This window comes from Grus americana, chromosome 5, assembly GCF_028858705.1.
Source record: "Grus americana isolate bGruAme1 chromosome 5, bGruAme1.mat, whole genome shotgun sequence".
NCBI classification, from domain to species: Eukaryota; Metazoa; Chordata; class Aves; order Gruiformes; family Gruidae; genus Grus; species Grus americana.
This window is the reverse complement of record NC_072856.1, coordinates 12,578,279-12,597,256: the sequence shown is the minus strand read 5'-3', so window position 1 is coordinate 12,597,256 and position 18,978 is coordinate 12,578,279. Positions and strand designations below refer to the sequence as shown.

At 35.6% G+C, this 18,978-nt stretch overlaps 1 protein-coding gene across 7 annotated transcripts in view; it reads right to left on the bottom strand.

Moving 5' to 3' along the window:
- Positions 1-7,073: 7,073 nt before the first annotated feature.
- The window catches only part of SBF2 (SET binding factor 2), a 268,358-nt gene continuing 256,453 nt past the window's right edge, over positions 7,074-18,978 (bottom strand). For all 7 annotated transcript variants that reach the window (XM_054826388.1, XM_054826389.1, XM_054826392.1 and 4 more), the window contains 5 exons: positions 14,151-14,255; positions 12,537-12,730; positions 12,024-12,111; positions 9,923-10,054; positions 7,074-9,623 (listed from right to left, as the gene is read on the bottom strand). In XM_054826388.1, coding sequence (XP_054682363.1) covers positions 9,525-9,623; positions 9,923-10,054; positions 12,024-12,111; positions 12,537-12,730; positions 14,151-14,255 — 618 coding nt within the window. In that variant the 3' untranslated portion in view covers positions 7,074-9,524. The remainder of the gene's footprint in view (positions 9,624-9,922; positions 10,055-12,023; positions 12,112-12,536; positions 12,731-14,150; positions 14,256-18,978) is intronic.

Sequence of the window (18,978 nt, the reverse complement as noted above, 5' to 3'; positions counted from 1 at the left end):
TAATTTAAATAACATTACTAAAATGGTAAAATTAATGCAAGTCACACATGGTTTTCTACCTCTGAGTTTGTCCTCGGTCTTTTCCTTCAGAACAAAAGGTTGCCATGCTCCTGCAACATAATTCAAACACATCAACCCTAGACAACAATGCAGTCTGCACTTTCTCTCCTGGGCTTGAGATTTTTAGTCTTTCATTCTTCTAAGCTCTCTGCTAGCCTGTGCAATACCAAGCAAGATGGCAGGCTTTTTCAAGTTTTGTATGTAAAAAATAATTTCCCATTTTCTCCATTTGCCTTGCTGCTGTCCTGCCAACTCTAGATCATCTTGCTCCTCTGTCCTTCTCCTCCTCATTTAACGCTATCTTGTATAACAAGGCAAGGGCTAACAGTTTTAGAATCTACTTTATACTCTTATTACACATGCATTGTATTTATACAAAATCCAGATCTTTATGAGAGGGCATCTACTTTTTATAGAAATTCAGGATAACACTCTTAAATTAAGAAAAATGTATTTTGTACCGTATCAGCATTTTTTTTTTAATCCAGCAGTGAATAATTGAGATGTTGGCCAACATGAGGATTTGTTTCCTAAGTAGACATCTCCCTTTGTAACTACTATCCATGTTTGTTCTCAAAAACTGACTACAGGTTTCTCTCTCCTCTCCCATTCTCTTCAAGCCTTGCAAAGCTTGAAAGAGTTTGATAATGATCACTTCCAATTTTGCAAGAAATCCTGCATAGTGTTTTATCATCTTTTTCAAGGGCTGTACAACTATTTCTTCTTACAGCATCTAATGCACAGTGTCACTGTGCTTGTATCTTTAAAAGGAACAGCTTTACTTAACACAGCAAAAGCTCAGGTTGGTTTTAACCACGTATTATCAGTCTACCAAAAATTAAGTGGTTATGTTACATACCAAGTTCCTTTAAGAGGAGCAAAGGTAACAGTTCTAAGTAGCGTTACTTTCGGCAAGTATTTATTAGCACCAATGAGTGATATTTGGGCCCACTTTTACTGGTATATCACTGTTTTGCTTCTTCCCTATCCACATAAAATGGAACAGGCATGTTTGTTGCCTGGTTTCTGGTTGAAAAACATTGTTTCCTCATCTAAAACTTTGTTTTAGGTGCGCTGTTTGCATTTCAAACTGCTAGGAATTCTCTCATTCTTACAGGAAATAACAATATTAATTACATAATAGCTAAAAATAATATTAGCAATAATTACCCCAGTAATAGGACACAGCATTGTATTAGCAGTTTTTGGTCAGCCCACTGGTCCATTTTGCTTTCTGTGCTGCCTCTGACAGTAGCTCATGCCCAGCTACACTGAAGAAAGCACAAGAAAATTTATAACCAAATTGTTTTGGTTAAAGCAACAAACATTAAGCAAAGGCATCTATATTCTACTATATGGATAAAGTTCTATATTATTCATTATTCCACATTTGAAAATATCCATATAACAGATAAGTATGTTACATCATGGAAAGAATGGCCCAAATTTGGAAATTAAAGTAGAGACTTGACAGTGCATCCTTTGTACCCATCTCCAGCAGCTGATAATAATTTGGCTAAGTCTGTGTTTGATAAACAAAGCTGTGATGTTCTACTGGAAATACACTTATAGTGATATTAGCAATGGTATTTTCAATGACCAGAGTTCAGCATACTTGATGTTGGCTTCACGTTAACCTCTTTCCTCAGTGCTGTTAAATCTAATTCCAAAGAGTGATAATCACATGTCAAATGCTGAGAGTGTTTGAAATCCAGGCTCAGATCCAGTTTTACGAACTGGCCCCTTATCCCTTATGGCAGACCAAACTCAAACATCAACCCTGTTGCCTGAGCCCCCAAAATTCCAAAATATAGATGTACAACTTGAATTAGCCACTAGTTTCAGAGCACTCTGAAAAACAGACTCTTTCCCTTTTGGCTTTAATTATATCACAGCACCTGCAAGTATTCTAGGCACCTCTAGGGAACAGAGTTAACATCTCTGCTTCTCAAAAATTTCTCATCTAAATTTAGACATCATCAGACAAGTAAAGGTCAAAAATACAAAACAAGGACTGAGACGAGTATAAAGGGAGATTTTGGTGAATAGGTAACACAACTGCTCAGAGGAAAGCAAAGGAGATGGGAAGTCTTCCTTTGCTACTGGAGATGTGAGTGTATGGGATCCAGTTCCATGGCCTGCTTACCTGCAATTCTTCCCATTTGCAGCATGAGCTTTCCTGCACTCCACTCTGTCACAGATACTTGCCTTCTTCCTTTCTGATTCTTCGATCCTCTGTCCAATAGATGAATATGCAGTAAGCTGCTTGCACACGCTACGTTGATCCCTGCTTTACACTGACATCAACTCATTGCTGTGTTAAGCACTACCTACCAGCCAGGGCTTGCTTTTCCCCTGCATGTCTCTACTTTTTGACATCCATAGCCTTCATAATCTCTGTTCATTCTGGCTTGGTGAGAAGAAAATATATATGAAGACTAATCTAAAATCTAACTTCTAAGATACACCAATGACAGCACTAATACAGTCACACTTGTAGATTTAAGTGTCACTGAAGGCCTCACTACACTTTCATGTAATTCTGACTGATAATGAAAATTAATAGAAATCAGTGGGATGGAATTCCAAGATAAACTGAAGGACCTGTTTTAGTTGTACATACTCATTTTTCAAATAAAGTTATCAAGCAGTCTTAAGAGACCATCATCAAATAAGGCAAGCTGTCCTTATCTCAAATATAATATGAATTTAAACCAATTTAAATACACATAATGTTTCACTGTGAAATGGTGAGCAGGTCCAAAAAAAGAAAAAGTGGAAAAGTTGCACATAACTGTGTTTTTAGGAAATATTTGAATATCATAAGGCAGCATGTGTGCAGTGATCTAGGACAGAGAAGTATTTTTAAACTGAGGCCTTTCTGACAACAGCTAAAAAATTTTGTGGTAATCCATAGCAAGTTGCTAGGGTATACATGACTTTATTGACAGCAGTATTTAGTTTTGATAGCAAAACCGGAAAATTTCCTCACATGACAAAAATCTGTGTGCAGTATTCTTTGAACTAAAACACATTCAGTATGACAGGAAATAGCTACATGTTTGTTTTTTATTCCTAGGCTGAGAAACTTGTCATATATGCCACTGTGTGGTCAGCTGTGTGGTTTTAACAACTGAAATAATAATTGATAAAATGAGTTTACCTTAAAAATTATTTTCTCTACAGAAATTTGTGTCACTAAAGAGACAAGGTCTCAGAAGACTATTTCTGCAGGAAGAAGAGGATACAAAGCTTAGATATATTAGGGTTAAAAACAGATGTTTTATTGCTGTAGCAACAGTATGATACTTTCTGAGGTTGTAATTAGACCTATAGCCTGTCCTGGCACTCTAATGTACATAATATACACAGTGGTCAATGACATGATTCTACATACCATAACTAACTCCTCAATTTATTCCTGGCTCTGGTTCATTATCACTTGATGGGATATTTTCCAGGTTTTCAGGCACTGTTACATACTCATACCAGAAAAGGAGACTTACTGCAAGCTTTCCTTTGAGTCAGAAGCCTGAAGTGGAAGAAGCCAAGTTAATTTTGACTTGAATTTTGAATTTTTTTTTGTCAGAAAAAAGTTTTAAAGATGAAGAAAACCAGTTGTTTTGAGTAGAGTAAGGAAAGCAGAAGAGATTTTTGAACTTAATTTAATTTCACTTTAAAGCAAATAACATGAATTACTGACACTCTAATTCAGGAGGCATTAGGAACATGCTGGCTATTTTAAATAAAAGTTCCTTGAAAATTTAAAAATAATATCATAAAGAAAAATATCTCACAGGCATCTCAGAGAAACAGGCTGTTCAGCTCCATCAAAATTCAATGGTAATGGCATCACCAACACTCATATTTTTTTTTTCAAAATTCCAATCCTAAATTATTTGCCTGCGTGAAACGCTAAACAGATTTGAATGCTTTATACTAAACAATGTAAATATTTTTGATTTGAAAATGTTAGTGTAAGCATTTGCTTCAGCTATGGCATTGAAATATTTGCCAGTGATAATAAGAGTACAGCAGAAATAAAAATCAAAGTTTTAACTATTGTGGTGGCACAAAACCAATGCAACATATTGAAAACCTGAACATCTAAGTATTTAAACATGAGAGTGATTTTACCTGTGCTATAGCTTACTATATTGAGCTTAATTCATAATTATACACAATTCTATGAAGTTATCATTTTGAACTTACTGGAGGTCTTGATGTGAACAGAATTTTGAACTCACTGGCACTACTAATGGAGATGGCCCATAGCCAACGTAACCTGGCAAAGCCCTCAGTGCTGTCAGTGTGATGCTCGTTTCTTGGGCTGCCTGATAATTTCTCCTTATTGAGAAAGCATTTGCACAGAACGCTCTTCTTGGGTGTTAAATTCAAGGCGGTCTCATCTGTCCATCATTAAACAGGGATGTTGTACCTAGTATAAATTTTAGACAACAGAGACTTTTAACACAAAGGGACACTCCAAGTTTTGGAGGTCCTGTTTGGTGACAGGCTGAGTAGGCTTGAAATAAAAGAATCCTTACTGAGTTGAACAGTGAGAGAAATTAATTTTGATATTTTTTTCCAATATACACTGATAAATAAGTCATCAGTAAATAAACCTTAAAATAAACCAAGACTATGTCTCATGTTCTTATAGGTGAGTATGAGGGGCAAGGAAGAAGTACCATTCAATACCTAAAACAACTGCTACCTTTGTGTCTTCTTCCAGGACAATATTGTGGTCCTTTTAGCCTAACTATTTCCATCTTCCATTATTGCCTATTTTACAGATAAAAGTATGAATCTCTCTATGAATCTCCTAGAAGACGCATAAACAAAATATCTTTACCAAAGAGTAGGCAATGGACAACAGAAACAGTAAACTTGCCACAACCAAGCAACATTTCCTATTCATAAAAGTGCTAATACTGTCATGTAAGCAAAATTTGAAGAGAAAGGAAGAATCTTGAACTATATGGTGAAACCTGAAATTGGACAAAATGTAATTTCCCATTGGATGTTGACAACAGGCAAAATTTTACAGAAGCAGAGATCAATCAGATTAGACCACCATGAAAAAGATAGGACATTATTTTTGCTAGACTAGCAATCTGGAATTATAATTCAGATGCCACTAGCACACCTCCTGCTTCGCAGGGTCTGCATAGAGATCAAGGTGTAAACAAATAATTATGTTGGAGAGTCTGCCTTTAAAACACAGCTTTTACCTTTCGTTCCGAGATTGGGTTTTGAGAACTTTCTGGGAGTAACATATGGAGTCAGCATATGAAATCACATATTTCAGTTTATGAAAGACTCTTTGTCTTCTCAGGAATGACTCAGGTGAGCATTATGACAATCTCAACTCATTAAAAGCTGGGTTTATTTCATAGTTGCTTGCTAAACTAGAAACGACATCAGTGCTCGGTCCCTTCACCTCTCGACAGGCAGTCTTATGATGGAGGAGAAACTTCCGTAACTGTCAGTGACAAGAAGGGATGTTAGTATCTGAGTTTTAATTACTGGAGTGTGATTGTAGATAAGAATGGTAGGTAACCATAGTTGACTACACTTAATTGATTTGCTCTTAGAATCTTAAAGAGTGGTAAATTAAAGATAAAGAACTGAAGAGTCCCTTTGTGTGAAAAGTCATATCAACTTAGACTGGAAAGGTCTACAGCAGAAAAATAAAAAAAGGTAAAATTAGTCTTTGGAGCTTTTGTATTATGCAAAAAGAAACGTAAAACCAATTCTTATCAGCAGTATTTGTATCAGTAATCTGTTCCTTTGAGAGGCTAGCTGGACTAGTAAGTAAAGAGAGGAAACAATAGTGAACTTGCAGCATCCTTATTTGACAGTCAATTAAGAAAAAGCTGTATGTGAAAAAAACCTCAAAGATGAAAATTTCCTAAAGGAGAATGTGGATGCTAATACTGCCCTTGGCTTGCACAGTAGCAAAATTTGGGAAGAAACTGGTCAAATACAGACAAAACCCCAGAAAGTAGGTGCAACAGTGATACTCAGCATGAACTTTAGCATAACTGGGGAACTGGTAGATTCATTTCAGTTTTCTGACTCCCCAAAGCAACCACAGGATAATCATGAACAGACAAAATATTTGGATGATCACAAATATGAAAAATGAGAAATATGGTGCAGCCACTTAGACATACTCCAAGAATATTACAGGATGAAAAGGCAAAATGACAGTATTTGGACAAGATCACCACATTTTTGTTATGTCTGCAATTCACAAAATATCAGATACAAATAATGTGTGTGGGATGTGATACAAAATTTTGAACATTTGTTCCTGGGTCTGTTAGCTGTTTGTGTATTATTACATAACCAGTGACCCACACATATGACATGCTAAGTATTTTATTATTTGGCATACTAATTCTAAAGTTCTATCAAAAGTAAGGACTTTTATAGAAAATACTTGTATGTTAGATAGGAAGAGAAATTACTACTATAATATACCAGTAATAACTATTCAAAACTTAAACTCAGTTCATCCCATCACCTATTATACAGGCACTTTGTTACTGAGCACAGAGATGGGCAAGCAATCTTCTTCCCTTACTTAAAGCCCCCGATAGTACTCTCTCTTAACTACAGTAGGAATGTCATGATACACAGTATGGGAATAGCAAAATGACATGCCAGAGGAAGCACATGTTTACCTCATCTCTAACTCCCTGGATAGGTTCCTTTTTCTGGAAAATTTTCATAGATTATGAAGATGGATCTCTCTGTACACAGAATTTTTCCCAAGCAAATTCTCTGTTCCTAATTCTCTACTGCTGCCACAGCTCATACACACCAACAAACCCTGTAACTTATGCTATGCTAACTGCTCCACATTTTCTAAGTCTCTGTTTGAATCTTCATTTTGCATAGAAGAGGCCCTCAGGGACACTACAAACTTTGTGTCTTCACAGCAAGAGCCTATGCCTTCCATTCCTTTGTATATTCCTTATATAAACACCACAAATATCACATATCTCATTTCAGCTTTTATTTGGATATTTTTAAGTTAAGTTGCTCAAGTCCATTTTCCATCAATACAGACACTAAAAATTGAGATCAACATTTAAGGCAACATTAGCATCCATGCCAAGCTCAATATGCAAACCTTATCATCTAAGCACCACAGCATCCAAGAATTGTCACAGGTCCCCTACCTCCATCACACATTCCCTTTCCATTTTAACTCTGCTATCCCACGCTACGCTCAGTAATTCAATTCAGATGCAACATTCTCAAGTAAGACCTTGTCATTTTTTTCTATTTAATTTCTTATGAACTAGATCATTTTTGCATAAGGTGATATGAGTGAGATACTTTTCAGGGTGAAAGTATGCAGCTGATTTATGCTATAATACCATACAGGATTTAAAAAAAATATATTTACCATCATTATTCAACAACTTAGTATGAACATTATACCTATTTAGCCTTTTAGTAAAGGCTATACATTGAGACTTGTTAGAATGATAAGTTTGCTTTAAATTCTGATTTCTTTAGTCTTTAGTGTTACTGTTGACAAGTGTTTGAGTTAAGGATGCTCAAATGCAACTTTTATGTAAGAATATTTACCAGTATACAAAAGACCACATAGTTTTTAATACACCCACTATTCTTAATACAGAGTAAATAAGGATTTGTCTTGTGCCCGTGGAAATATTTCAACATGTGGGTCTTGCTTTTTTCTCTTTTACAGTAAAAGGAAAGGTTTTACTTTTCCTTAAGAAGTATATTTATTACAAGATGGTTAGCATACATATATCACATAACATACAAGAGTTAAAATTAACTAGTTACAAAATAAGCAGTGGTATGTATATTTTCATATAACCTAAGAACAGGATCAGTATTTTACAAAGTACATATAAAAGTACTTCATATACAAAGAAAAATACAAATGTGCAAACACCATTGTCACAGGTGGAAATTTGTCAATTGAAAAATGCTAGAAAAATCCTTCATATTTTTGTTTTGAAATTGCAATTGCATTAAAAACAGCTGCATTTCCTATTGTGTGTGGTGAGAAATTTATGTTCCTTTCTGACAAAATACATTAGTTATAAAAAAACCACAAACAATTTAATAACTGAAAAATCTTATAAGTATAGCCAGTTTGGTTAGGCTGACATTAAATTACAAGCAGAATGTCTGGAAAAATGAGAAAATAGTGAATCGTATATACAAACCTTTTGTAATATTAGTGTGCTATTTAACATATTAACATTTCAAAATAAAAACAATGGCTTAATTACCTACATATTCTAGTCAATGTCATCACTATTTGTAGACTGTAAAATTTCTACTAATTTGGGGCTATTAAAAATGTTTCACCAGGATTTTAAGCTGAACAAACACAATTTTATCAAATGTAAAAATCTATAAACAGTCTTCCAATTCATGTGCAAAAAATGTTTAAAAAGTATCAAATCATGACACATCAAACCTGATTATGTACATATTTAATATCTGTAAATGTTAACTACCTAGTATTGTTCTGCTATAAATAACTTACCTCTGTCCTGCAAAATGTCTGCATTTTAAAGATTTCAGTGCAAGTGCTTGCTTCATTGTTTAGTGCATTATCATGTTTGTTATTTTTTTATTTTACAGTGAGCAGAACAGCATATAAATTAACATATACAACTCACACATAAGAGATCTTTCTTCTACTGAATTCCTAGTCTGTTGTTTTCTGTTTCTCCTGGATAGTGTCAGCCAGTTTTGTTTCATTTATCCCATTGTAATTGCAAACAGAATCTAAAATAAAAGTGCTGTGATCTTCAGATAGTCCCTAGAATTTGAAATTCCATAACAACATTGTGGAAGCACTCAGTAGAGCACAAGATTAGAGAATGACCTGCACACTGAGAGACACTTGAAAGTCTGGTATTGGGCAATTTCAGTTTTTGGTCTTTAAAAATATCAACTGTCTATAAACATTGGCAACCTGATATATATGTCACTGGACTCAAAAGCTTCATTTATTTATTTATTTTTAGGAATTGTAGACATGTTCCCTCTTATTCATGACTAGCTTGGAAATAAGAACATTCTGTTTAAAAATATAAATAAAGTGAAAATGCACTTCCTGTTGGAGGGAAAATTTCTACAATTTCCTTTGGACAGGTTTCCTAACAAAATAGCTCTGAAATAAGAAAACCAGGATTAGATGATAGTGCAAATACAGCGACTTTTATAGTTAGGAATTGTAGTGAAGTGGAAATTCAGGATAAATGGATTATTATTTTTCAAAGTCTTCCCTGCAGAAAAAAATAGCAGTTACAGTGGCTATAATTATTAAACAGAAAAGGAACTTTAGCATATTATGAACTTTTATGGCTGGTTGTCTGTCAGTAACATTTCAAAACTTAGCTTCTTACAGGAAGAGGTGCTTTTAACATGTCTTTATTATGGAACGTTTTTCCTTTCTAAGCATCTGAAATGCAACTCTGGATCCTATCCATCCACTGTTGAGCACTCTGTGCATCTTGGGCGCAAAAATTATATACACGTTTATTTGTCTTCAACTGCAAAGGAAAAACAAGAACATGAAGATAGACAAGTCAACACACAAAACAGAAAAAGAAACTTGCAAACTTTAAACTGTAATACTCAATGTACTAATTGGGTCAGAATGTAACATTTTTTTAACTTCTGCTGTTGGGAGTGAGAGCCAGATGCTAGCTGTGCAAAAATTTTTTGTCTTGAGTTGGCATGACAGCTCCTTCCTAGCTCACACCTTCTAGCAGGACTAAAAGTAGTAGGTTAAACACACTAAGAAAAGAAAGTTTCACATAAAGATCAAGTAGAGTCCAGATATACTTACATCAAAAAATGCTTTTTCACTTGCATGTTTTGGGGCTCCAATCGTTGGAGAAGCAGGAATCACAGTTTCTACTTCTGCAAGGTCTATGTGTCCCTTACAGCTTGTATCCTCACCAGAATCATAGTATCGCAGCTACACCACAAGAGAAAAAAAAAGAATCCAAATGTGCTATTTAGATGGACCTTTCACCACTTCTTCCCTTTTCCTGGATACACCTTAGAGGCATGGAGGGGTAAGGGTGGGAGGCACAAATATTGTTATGGCCTGAGGACATCAGACACGGGAAATTTCTAAGACACGACTGACAGAAACCATAGGTTTGGTATATACAAAATGGTCGGACTGGTGATAGCCCTTAACTGGCCAGTCCTCTGTTTGACATCTCTGGGTAATAACAAAGTCTCCACCATCTGCTCCTGTGCAGACATGGAGATGGGGGAGGAGCATTTTGTCACCAGAGTTTCAGAGCAGAGAAACTTCAGTCATGCATTGCTTCTGGGCAGAGGATGTGTGAAGGATGAAAACAGAACCTGGTCTTTAGGATTCAAGATTCCTTATCAGTTTTTCTAACAGAAACCACCTCGTCACTGTTCATTACACTGAAACTAACACAAAAGCTTTTCTTCACCAAGGAGTTAAAAGAACACTTATTCTCTATATTTCAAGAATTTAAAATGATCAGCAAAAATTTAAGTATAATTTTAGATAATTATAAACTACATAGAAAACTCACATTTTCCTATACTTCACTTAGTGGTTAAATGAAGCTTGCTTTTTCTTCCCCCGCCCCGCAAAGATACTTTGATATGAATGTTAACCACTCCGTAAACTGAGTTTCAATATGCAAACAAGTTCCAGAAGAGAAAATCTGATACTTGCTTTTCAATAAATAAATAAATAAATCCCATAAACCAATGCAAAATAGTAAAGCAAACCTTCATAGCAAAGGTCAAAGAACAGAATTCCAACTAAGATTGACCTGTATTTCTCCCACATCTATGATACTCAGGAGGATATTTGGTTATACGAAAAATGTTAAAGTGTTTTTTTCTCTGCAAAATGAACCTTTTCTCCTGTGTATCAGGAAGAATAATTATAATCAGCACATTTGTTGGTATTTTACCACACTAATCTAGAAATCCTCAATTAGCATTTTAAAAGATGACTGTCTTTATATTACATATTTTTTAAGTGTATTGATTACAATAAATTAATATTTTTCAACTAAAGCATACATGCATCTCAGAGGTTACAACCCACGCTGTGTGGAATATTTGGCTCAATGAAGACTACTGCCTGGTGACCCAATGTTATTCAAAGTACGAGACCACAAATTTCCACTGCAGAATTCCAGCATACATTGTAAATTGGGTAAAATGTTTAGACCAACAGATCCTCTCTGGTTTTAGTTCTCCTTGCTGTACAATCATGTCAGAATATTTATGAATAATTTTGCAACTAAATTTACATCACTATGACTAATCTAAAACACTCCTATATATGGAGTATTGCTATTTGTTACCATATTGGCTCTCAGCATCCCAACTGCACTCTAGGAAATACCTTCCAAGATTTTCACACTCTAGCTCAGAAAGAGTTTTTAATTGCTTTGGAAACTAAAGAGGTCATATTAAAGGGCAAATTATGGTCACCACTTAATTGCCTAATGACATTCTAGAGTTAGCAGTGCTTTAAAAAATTGCTTGCATTGCTTGTATACCACAATGCCCAGAAAATGTCCTCAGGCACTACCTGGCTTTTTTTTTTCCTGAGGTATGAAGCAGGTAAAAAAATGTTTTGGCCCAAACAATAATGCATGACTTCCAGTCCAAGAAGTCTTTTATGATTATATGCTATGCAGTTATCACTGTTTTAAAAAGACAACAAAATACTAAAAACACCTCTGTCCATTCAGAACAGTGTATGAGCTACAAGATACACAAGATAAATATACATATATGGTCTATAATGATGTAACACACACATCACATCTGAAAATAATCATTATTGGTATTATTTGTAAAATCAATCTATACAAACGCAGTAAATAAAAAAGCAGCAAACTAGTCATAAAAACATCCATTATCTGAGAAGGTTTTACCTGGTGTTTTGTCACATCCAGCACAAACCAGCGAGGTTTCCAACCTTTTAGTAAAGCTCCTCTTTTGTATAGCGTACCTTCGAAAGATCTGAAAGGTACAGAAAATACAACTGGGACGGCATTCTGTAACATGAATACTGGTGATATATAAAAGCCCCCAAATGACTGTATACATAGTCAAACACTTCTTTTACTGCAGTAAACCAAATTGGGTTTAAAACAATAGTTTAGTTATTGGTAACTGTGATACACTGATAAACACTGTTTCAGTACTCTGGATGCATTATTGTGCAGCTACAATTTGCTTGTGCATATAAAGGGGAAGATTGAAAGACACTGCTAGGAGATAGATGCCTACCCATCAAGACAACTAAATGTAATCAAAACCACAAAGAAGGAATAAAAAAAAGTCGCAAAGCATTCTGCACATATGAAAACTTATTTTTTTTTTCCTAAGGCAAAGACTTGTACTAATCTAATACAAGGTTCATACTCTATGGTTATTCAGTTTACCTGTTTTCATCATTCTTTGATGTGAAATGATTGTATAGCGTAGTTGTTCTTCTATCTACTCCATTAGAGGGAGAGATGCTTGCACTCTGTTCCTCACCCAGCCCACTGTCAGGTATTTCCAACAAAGACCTCTTCTGATAGGAATGTAGATTAGCTGACATCATCCCTGAGGAGCCAGAAGGATGTCTCCGGAGCTAAAAAAAGATGAAAATAAAAGAAAAAAAGTAACGTAGTGTGTCTTGCATTGTGGACTGTCTCAACATTATACTGATAATACGTGGTACAAAATGTAAGTTGTGAATTATTATGAGGCCAAAATATCTTCACAATACAATTCAGTGCTTTCTCAGAAAAGAAGTCGGAGGGATGGCAATTCAATGACTTCCTTAAGCAGAAGGGTTCACATGGTGTAAGACATCAGTATTTCAGAAAAGCCTTGTATATTCCAGTGACAATCCTGAACAATGTTTCCCTTGCTTTCTCAGAAGCATCTAGAACTAGTCAGACATTTGGATACAATAAATTTCCATAATGGGAAGGGAAGGGAAGAAAAAGAGTGCAGTTTCCAGGAGCTACTTTATAGATCCAAATAATTTTAGGAGAATCTCAATAACCTGGGGACAAGAAGGATCCTGAATTTGGTCTTAATCTAAATGACAGCATCCTAGAGATAGAGTTCTTTGGGGTTGGCCCTTAGCTATGCATTTATCTGAGGCTCCTTAAAAACCAGCTAGGACAGCAGACTGATATCAGGTATATTTTTACTTGCATTTTCTTTTCTGTTTCCAATTCAATTAATTTTTTTTTTTTTATTAAAATCCTCTGCTTTGCTAGGATAAAACTTTTTTCATCTTGAATTTGTCTAAGGTATAAAGTAAACTTGAATGACTCTGACAGACATAAAGCATATTGCTTTCCTGAGAGCAAAGGACAAGTAACAAAGTAGTGCTGTGGACTAACCATTGCATAGAGGCTGGCAAATCTGAACAAGCATATGAAACTGAACAGTTAGGGTACAGTCTTGAGCTGGTAACTCACTGTGCCAAGTTTATAGGGAAAGCTCACAAAAAGCAGTATCTAGCATTCTTCCTCATGCATGTAGATAGCAAAGAGGCAGCTGTTGACTTAGAAAATATCTATGTTGTCAGTTATTCTTTTTACTGTAGTCAAGAATTGGAAACACAGGCACGAACACTTCCTACCTTTATTAGAATCTAAAATTCCAAAATTCCATTTAGACATGGAAATATCTTTACTCATCTCTGAAAATCTGTGATGTCCTTTTGGGTGCTTTCAGGAACTGAGCTTTTTTTGTACTTCAAGAATCTTTTAAATATATAAAGTAATGTATTTCTGTATTAGTAAAATGCTCATGCTCATTTTGCCTGTATGCCTTAATCTACTCTGGAAAAGCAATTAGATAAATAGCACAAGTATAAATATATGTTTCTTCATGCAGAAATACAGAGCCAGTATCATGGGTTAGAACAACATACTAAATTTTTCAAAAGCAGTATTTTACTCCAAGAAACACAGTGATTTTTGTCAGTGCCCCAGGTAGCCGATACAGCAGGAATGAAATTATTCTATTGGATAAGCTCTTTTAGTACTTACATTGTCTTGTCTGTTTTCATCCTTTAGATTCATTTTGACCCTTTCCCACAAAAGCTGCCACCTTTCTGGGCTCTGATTTAATTTACTTTCCAACCTTTCGATTTCCTGAAACAAACAAGAGTTTTCTTAAGGATAAACATTTTTAACTGATCACTTCCTGGCAATTATTTTATACAACCATTTTCTAGTCAGTATTTTTACACAGGGAACTTTTAGGCCATGTTGCTCAGTAAAGTTCAAAAACCTCTGTCAAACCAGCTATGAACTGAAATCAACCAGACTCAGGAGTCAAAGGGAACGAAGTACAGCATCAGCCATGTCGTTCTCCTTGCGTGTCAAAGGTTGGAGGAGCCACTGTGCTTTCAGTTCTCTGCCAGTTCTCCTGAACGCACAAAATTCAACACCAATTGCCATAATAGAAACATGACAATGATAAGGATAGGCTATATTTTATAAAAATATTTACAAAGAATAAATTCTGTGCTGTGACACCAACATTGTGCATTGCCAATATTAACATTTACGCTGGTTTATAAAATGTGATACAAAGCTGTAATAAAAGAAGGAAATGAAACAGAAAGATTTATTCAATTTGGATGCCAAACTGTAACAACATGTTCTTGTTGTGGAATCTGGGAATATGACCTATGTTGATAACCTCCAGTTAGGGTTATTTCCTGTTAATAAGACAGTGCATGCAAAGTTAAGTAAAAAGAGGAAATTTCATTAATTTATGCTTGTGAACACTCATTGTTACGTTTGTCATTACTCTGATGTGTGGTCAATATTCCTTGTCATGCTTCCTTTCCATAGATTTACTTTCAACAACTATATTGTTATGAAAATCTGATTCTTAATGAAATCAAATTAAAAACTCAATTTTACAAATCCAATTAAGAATTGATGATGGAACAAAAAATTGCCATAGGACAGAGAATTCCCATGCTATATAAAAGCCAACTAAAACCCAAGACATTTATTTTTAAAGCAGAGACAGTAAGTCTCTGACTTTATTTACTTCTACTGTACCAAATGATTAAAGTAGATTTCATAATATTCTCCAACTCCTATTGGTCTTTTAGAATATTGTTACTGATTGAAAGACTTACAAGAAAATTACTATATTTTTAAGGTAAGAAAACATTTTGACCAGGAAATTAGCTCCTGAACTAAATTTTGAACTCTGATGTGAACATAAAAAAACCAGTATTTGACAGTGTAACAGGAACAAAATATTTCTACAAACTCTTCCCTGCTGAAGGTACATCAGAAAACTCAAAAGTAAAACTAAATATAAGAAATCTGGCTTAACAGCAAGTATCAAACCAGAGGTTTTAAATACTGTAGGTAGTTGAAAGCCACATATACATTAAATATTATGGGACTCTCTTCCTGCCAAAAAATAAAACCAGAATAGTTTTGTCTGGAGTATCTTCATAGGTAGATACAACAATAAGAAATGGTGAACACAAGCCAGGCTAAAGGCTTCTCTAGATTACTTGTTCCTCTTTCAAAGTGCTGAGTGTGAAACGCTTCCTCATGGGATACATACGACTGAATCAATTTACCACAGACTTTATGTAAAAGGCTTTCCAAATCGCTGCAAAAGGATACAAGCTCTTTAGTGCTAAAAGTTAGTCAGGTTTTAATCTGATCATTCTCTTTCTGCTCTAGTCTTGATTTCTGAGTATGAGTCTCTGCAGAATCTGGAAGTAACTGAAACTCGTTACTTAGCAACTGGGTCACATTCCTTCTTTTTTGGCTCCACAATGAGTAGTCCTTCCAGAACTTAAAATGAAAAACTTTCAACAATCTCATATATATGACTTGAAAACTTAGGAATAAATTCTCCTTTAATAAACCCCATGTAAAAAAACTTACAGGGCAATAAATCACTAAGATTTACTCTTGCTCCCTCAGTTTTAAATTTTACTGAAATAGTCAGATTTTTTTCCTTCCATATGTGGAATGGACAATGAAGAGCTGCATTTCCTTGAAAGAAAAATTCCTTAAATTTATCTTTCTGGTTCATCTCCTGTTGCCCAGACTTATGGAAGCATAAGTCAATAAGTATAAAATGAAAGGTTGTAACAAATACAAGTGTATGAATATCCATTTCCTGAAATCAGTAATTACAAGCAATTAGCACTACTGTGCCTTTCAAAAGGTGTATCTGTTAAGTAATCTGCTTTGTAATATTTGAATGGTACAGACAGGAGTTAACTCTGCAGACACTCCAGAACTGGAGACTGATCACCTCCTTCGTACCCACAATGTGCACACACAAAACAATCTGGATAAAGCCCTACACTGGTGAACTGTCTTGACTTTGGCAGAGCACCCTGTTTTGGAAGTCCTTCCTTGTCAGTATTTCCTCTTCAACTCCTGGGCTAGAAAGCTTCTGAGACTTTCACTACAAATGGAAAGATGTTGAACGTGTATCCAGTGATTGAATTGCTGCTTCTGTCAAGTGTTCAGACTTGTGTGTGCAAAAAGTTGTATATGACTAGTTTTTCAATATTTGGAATAAGCTTTTTGGTTCAGGGTCCACTTTGATGGATCAGTCTTTTTGGCACATAACCTAAAGTTATAAATCAGCTCACAATAAGAAGTGTTATTTGTATTGTTTTGCTGGTTATTCATAGGTTCATCTCTCACAATTCTTAAAAGTACTGGAATATGAACCACTCCCAATGAATTATGGGGACTGAATACTTTTTTAGGAACATTAGCAAATTAGTGGGAAACACTGGAGATGTGTCTGCCCTCAAGGATTTGACTTGCATTTTCACTGAAATATTAGTAGATTACTACCTCTAATACAACCAGCAACCAGGCATATATCACAGAAGGTGAGGTTGGAAGTGGCCTCTGGAGGTTGTATGATCCAACCCCCCTGCTGTAGCAGGGTCACCTAGGGCCAGTTGCCCAGGACAGTGTCCAGATAATTTCTGAGTATCTCCAAGGATGGAGACTCCACAACCTCTCTGGGCAATCTCTGCCAGTGCTCAGTCACTCACAGTGAAAAAGTGTTTCCTGATGTTCACACATAACTTCCTGTGTTTCACTTTGTGCTGATTGCCTCAGGTCCTGTCACTGGGCACCACTGAAAAGAGTTTGGCTCCATCTTCTTTACACCTTCTCTTCAGATATCTACATGCATTGATAAGATACCCCTCTGAGCCTTCTCTTCTGCAGGCTAAACAGTCCCAACTATCTCAGCCTTTCCTCATATGAGAGAGACTCCAGAACCTTAATCATCCTCATGGCCATTTGCTGGACTCTCTCTGGTAGCCCCATCTCTCTCTTGTACTGGGGAGCCGAAACTGGGCACAGTACTCCAGGTTTGGCCTTAGCAGGGCTAAGTAGAGAGAAAGGATCACCTCCCTCAACCTGCAGGCAACACTCCTAATCTAAACTAGGATACCACTAGCCATCATTGCTGCAAGGGCACGCTGTTGGATCACAGTCAGCTTGCTGTTCCCCAGGACACCCAGGGCCCTTTCTGCAAAGCTGTTTTCCAGCTGGGCACTCCCAGCATACACTGGTGTATGGGGCTGTTCCTCCACAGGTGCAGGACTTTGCACTTCCCTTTGTTGACCATCGCTCAGCTAAGTTAGCTCATTTGAATGTATCACAACATACTCATGTCAGAGGATCATTTCAAGAGCTAGTCTTTATGGGAAATGTTTAACCCAGAACTTTAACTTGTACTGAAGACATGGTTCTTGGATGTGCTACACTGTGGTATAATTTCACTGAATTTTACAAGCAAGGAAAGCAAGTGCTTACAAGAAAGAAGCAGCAGGAACTTCAAACTTCCTGTCAAATGAGTTGGTTTTGAGTTTTGTGGAGAAATCTAACTTTTTAAAATGGAGAAATTATTTTAAAACTATTTGCAACTAATCTCTGAAAGAGAAAACAGAGGCAATAGGTGTGCTGTTTCACAATTACCTTTCATTTTCTTTAAAAATGGATGGGTAGTTACTCTTACTATTGGCACCTTGTTTCTGATTTCTATCATGCAGAAAGGCCATCAAAAATGGTCTTAAAGGGAAGCGCTTCTGTTTGGAGTTACTTTTGAACATTTATGTTTCCAAAGTATACTTTTGGGAATTTAAGATTTGAACAACCTAGGTCATATATATTGTCTGCCTCTGATGTGGTAGAAGTGAACTGAGAAGCCTTCTACAGAAATGTGTGTGTTAAAATGCATTTTATTATCTGCAGTCTTTAAAGGCTTCATTTAGGACTAAATGAATGAAATGTGCAGATTGGTTAACTTTCTAGAACTCATAAACATAAGGATTTATGGAAACCATAAAGCCATCACACACATCTGGTTGGAGGTGGATTGTTATGTACCCAAACACATTAGAACATTTCCTGCTAAAAAATTACACCTTTTGCTCTTAATAGAAGAGCACCACTTTCTACCAAGGAAAATTCTGAGTTAAGACACTCAATAACTTCTCTGTTTCAGCTTTATATCCTGAAGAGCAATATCTAGTTTTCAACTGAAAAGTATCTTTAGAACAAACAAATTTGGGCATATCATTATAAACTAAAGGAGAATCAATCTTCCCTAATAATTTACCATTGCTAAATATGGTCTCAGTTCAAACATTTTTTTGGATACCAACACATTCTCAATGGATTTATGATTAAAGAGAGGTCTTTGTCCTACATCAGCAATAGCCCTAAATTAACAACTTGTTTTAAAAAAAAGTTCACTTTGCTTTTTAAACTTAGAATATTTTTGTAACCTTTACACAACCTCTTCAAAGATTTCCAAATGTTCCTCTCCAGTGCTATCTTTTATTACTAT